Genomic DNA, 4,565 nt, shown 5'->3' with positions numbered 1-4,565 from the left:
TGGTGGAGGATTTGGAGAGAGACTGAAGGAACTGAGGGTGTTTGCAGCCCCATGGCGGAAGCAGTGTCAACAAACCAGATCCCCGGGAGCTCCTGGGTACTGGACCACCAATCAAGGGTACACATGGAGGGACTGATAGTTCTGCATACATGGCAGAGGATTTCCTTGTTGGACATGAGTGGGAGGAGCGGCCCTCGGGCCTGAGGGTGTTTGTTGCCCCAGTGTAGGGGAATGCCAGGGAGGGAAGACAGGAGTGTTTGGGTTGGTGGGTGAGTACCCTTATAGAAGCAGGGGGAGGGGGAGTGATGGGATAGGAGGTTTCCAAAGGGGAGACCTGGAAAGGGGAAAACATTTGAAATGTAAATAAAGAAAATATCCAATAATAAAAAGGAAGTCTTTATGGAGTATTTCAGTTTGTAGAATGGTCTTTTGACATTGAGATATTTTAAAAGAATTTTTATTTTTATTTTATTTTATTTTTTGACTTTATCCGATATTTTCTTTAATTACATTTCAAATGTTATCTCTCCTGGTTTCTACTGTGAAAACTCCCTATCCCTTCCCTTTGCTCACCAACCCACCCACTCCCTCTTCCTGGCCCTGGCATTCCTCTACACTGAGGCATAGAGCCTTCACAGGACCAAGGGCCTTTTCTCCCATTGATGACTGACTAGGCCATCCTCTGCTACATATGCAGCTGGAGCCATGAGTCCCACCATGTGTACTCTTTGGTTGGTGGTGTAGTCCCTGGGAGCTCTGGGGGTACTAGCTAGTTCTTATTGTTTCTCCTAGACATTGAGATTATTTTAAAAATTATATGTGAAAAATTTCATTGGTGTCCATGATTACTTGTTTTTTGGATGTTTTTATTTTTATTTTATTAGTCTTTAAAGCATATATTAATTTTTAATATTTAAGAAAACTATTAAAACACTACACTGGATTTGTCTTAATGTACAACAAAAGCTAATTGAGGTTAGATTTTTTTCCTTGAGTAATGTATTTGTTCCTCTAAGAGAGACTGACGTGGCTGATCTCTTTTGTAGGCATTACCCTGCACTGAGGACCCTGGAACATCTGGAGCACACCTACCTGCCTCAAGTGAGCCACTATCGATTCTGTAAGGTGATGGTGGACAACATCCCCAAGCTTCGGGAGGAGATAAAAGACGTTTCTATGTCTGATCTCAAAGACTTTCTGGAGAGCATCCGCAAGCATTCAGACAAAATTGGAGAGACTGCCATGAAGCAAGTAGGTCCTTGGTTTGTGATAGGTTGGCTTATTGGCTCTGCTAATATTTGGTTATATGCAGATTTCTCCTTGGCAAGTGTGTTACTTACTTCTTAACTCATTTTAGGAAGGTCCGTCATAAATGAAAATGTTATTAACTGAGTGCTGAGTGCTGAGTTGTGGTGTTCACTCTCTGACTGTTGAGTGAACAGTGACTGATGATGATGGTTTATATCAGAGATTGGAGAGAATTCAGCTTGACTTTGTATAGTATTTAAAGTCCTAAGTCTTTTAATACTTNCCTTTTAGTAAACAACATGAATTGTGTTGCATGTACCTTTGGTCGGTTAGTGTTAGGGAGGTGGCTTGTCATGCATAAATATTTCTGATATCGATGGAAGGTAGTGACAGAAAGGTCTGTTGTGGACTGTTGGTTATGATTGCAGAAAGGGATATACTTACAGCCCCTAAGTTCATCAAATGTGTTATGAATATTTACTTTCTTTAAATATTTTCATCTCTAAGTCTGTAGTGCCATGAGGCTTGCCTTTTGTCATTGCCAATGAAGAACAGTAATGATTTTCAGTAACACTTCTCCTGAAATTTAAGTCACATTGATGCTATAAAGATGCTCTAGCATATTTGACGATGTAGCCTACANCTTAGCTCTGAATTATTTATGGAAAATGTTTTACGGTTTTGTCAACAAGTGTTTTCAAGTAGATTTGTATTATAGTGTGAGGAACAAGAGACGGCAGANCACATCTGGAAACCTTACTTTAGGGCCNGGCGAGTACTGATAGACGTAGTTCNGTCATCTATTTGATACTGCAGAAGAGATCTGCCAATTATTTTATATAAGACAGTTTTAAAAATCCCCTTTTAAATTTAATTAGTGTTATACTTTAAAACGTGAGAAGTGTAGGCTACACTCTCTGTCTCAGCTCTCGTGTGCTGTGGCTGCAGGCCTGTGTTGCCAGCTCTTAGTGCTGAACCTGGAAGCTGACTTTGTAAAGGTTGCTTTCTCCAGTCTCTGCTACACACATTTACTTGCCTTAGTTAAAAGAGAGTTATGTTATGAATATTGTCACTTCATTTAATTTGGAATTAGCTGGTCTTATTCCATAAGTATCTGAAGAAATGTATGCCCAGGGAAGGGAAGAGACTTGCTCAAATGCAAGCAACTTGTGAAGGTCAGACCATGTAACAGAATTCAGATAAAGTTGGAATAGATATGTTAACCATGGCACTCAGTCTTTATAAACTGTTAGCTATAGTACTTTAACTATTAAAGGTTTTCATATTGGAAATGGCCTTAGTGCGTGAATTGCTATCCTGCCCATGCATGCGTGCATGTATGCGTAGGNTTGTTGTTTGCTTCGTGTTTTGAGACAAAGCCCTCACTAATACAGTCCTGACACATGGTATATAGACCAGTCTGGTCTCAAACTCAGAGATGCAAGCCTTCCAAGTGCTTGGATGAAAGGTGTATGCCACCATGATCAGCTCTGTATGTTTTTTGTTTTTGTTTGTTTGTTTGTTTTTGTTAAAATACAAATAATTGGTTTCTTAAAGGTATCTTTTTATATGTGTTATTATCCTGTGTTCTCATTTCCGCCCCNCCCAACTGTCATTCTCTGTATTCTGACCTTTGTCTAGCTTATTCCCCTCCCCCACATGTGCTAGTCAGTCCTTTGCCTTGTATCCTGCCCATTTCTCCTGATGCTCTCGTTGCCTATTTTCTGGGCTAAAGTAATGTATCTGTACTTTGTAGTCACGTGTAACGTGAAATGATTTNAAAATGCCCACAGTACTTCTCTGCTAATTTTCTACTAGTTTTATTTTGAAACCTATTTCTGGAACTCTTGTTATGGAATCTATTTGTGTGTGTGTGTGTGTGTGGGGGGGGCATTTCTGTATTTCTTATTTTGATTTTGATTAGCTTGCCTTAGGCTTTGTAGGCCTGAATGAAGTTTGTGAGTAAACATTTTTTGCTAGGTTGATTTCAGTTGTGAGGCCCTTTCACTGAGAGAAGGATTTACTTTTACAATTCTGTCTCGTTTTTGTCAAATTATATGGTTGTATAACTGATGTTAAGAAAAGCAGCTATGCTCTGCTTCTATTGAGTGTTTTTATGGATTCCTGAGTATGTGAATGAGCGCTTCTCTGCTTCTGATGACTTCTCTTGGGCTCTTTTCTTTCTATTTGTTTTGTTCAATTGCAATGTGTTTTTTGTTTTATTTTGTTGTATTATTAAAAAAAGAAAAAAAATGTGCACACATGAAAGGAATCTCCATAGAGTCACCAAATACTGGGGAGACAATGCCTGAACTGAACATTTTATGCCTCCAACTGAAATCTCCACTTCCAGGATTGGGTTACATCTAGTTGAGTCATTGGCTAAAGGGGCTCCATGGAAACCCTAACCACCTTAGGTTCTTGCCCAGACTGTTGGTTGTTTCCCACAAACTGGTGGTAAGGCCCTATTACTGAAGACAGCACTTAGGTATCTCATTGAGCATGGAGAAGACAAGCTTGTGCTTAGAGGCCTTACCTATACTGACGAGTGTTCATATACTAAAAGGCATGTTGCATGCTACTAGAGGAAAAAGGTAATTAACCAACTNGCTGTAAACCCTACTACCTACAACAATGGCCTTTCTGCAAGATACCCTGGTGCANTAGTGATACAAATGTGGGTGTAAACAACCACCCTCCGATTTGATGTAAGATCCACTCCCTGAGATGGAACAAAGACTTGATACTGCTAAGAACCTGAGACTAGATGGGTCATGGACCTAGGAGGAAAACCAAATACTATTACTCTGCTAAAGAAATACAGCAAAAAAATAACATCTAATGATATTCTACTTTGTTTAGCTATGTTAGAGAAGCATCTTGAATTAGAAAGGAACTAACACAGAGACCCACAACTGGACTATATGCTGAGTGAGAGATTTTGGAACCCATAGTCCTAAATGAGATATTTCCTTAAACCTCTCCTCTCACAGATCTATGCAGAAGAGGAAACAGAAAGATTGTAAGAGCAAGATGNGTTGGATAACTCAAAGGAAACAGCATCTCGCAGACCTGTGCATGCTGCTATAATCCTTGTGCATTCATATGTGTATCAATTCTGTTGTGTACTTTTTCAATTGCTACTTACTTGTGAAGGAAACCTTACTTTTCTCCAATGGAGTCTCATTAGGTATATTAATCATACTTTAGGGTAGACCCCATTTCTACTTGGGCAAAAATGAACTCAGTGATAATTTTGGAGAATTTATCTCATATTTCTTTGGGCATATATTTGCTCATTTGCTTGTTTTTTTTTT

General features: G+C 39.3%; 1 protein-coding gene across 3 annotated transcripts in view; it reads left to right on the top strand.

The window, feature by feature from the left end:
- Window positions 1-4,565, top strand: part of Exoc6b (exocyst complex component 6B) — a 424,430-nt gene that overhangs the window by 81,388 nt on the left and 338,477 nt on the right. For all 3 annotated transcript variants that reach the window (XM_021164559.1, XM_029478862.1, XM_029478861.1), the window contains one exon: window positions 1,047-1,251. In XM_021164559.1, coding sequence (XP_021020218.1) covers window positions 1,047-1,251 — 205 coding nt within the window. The remainder of the gene's footprint in view (window positions 1-1,046; window positions 1,252-4,565) is intronic.

Source organism: Mus caroli, chromosome 6, assembly GCF_900094665.2.
Source record: "Mus caroli chromosome 6, CAROLI_EIJ_v1.1, whole genome shotgun sequence".
Taxonomy (NCBI): Eukaryota; Metazoa; Chordata; class Mammalia; order Rodentia; family Muridae; genus Mus; species Mus caroli.
This window is presented reverse-complemented; position numbering and strand designations above follow the sequence as displayed.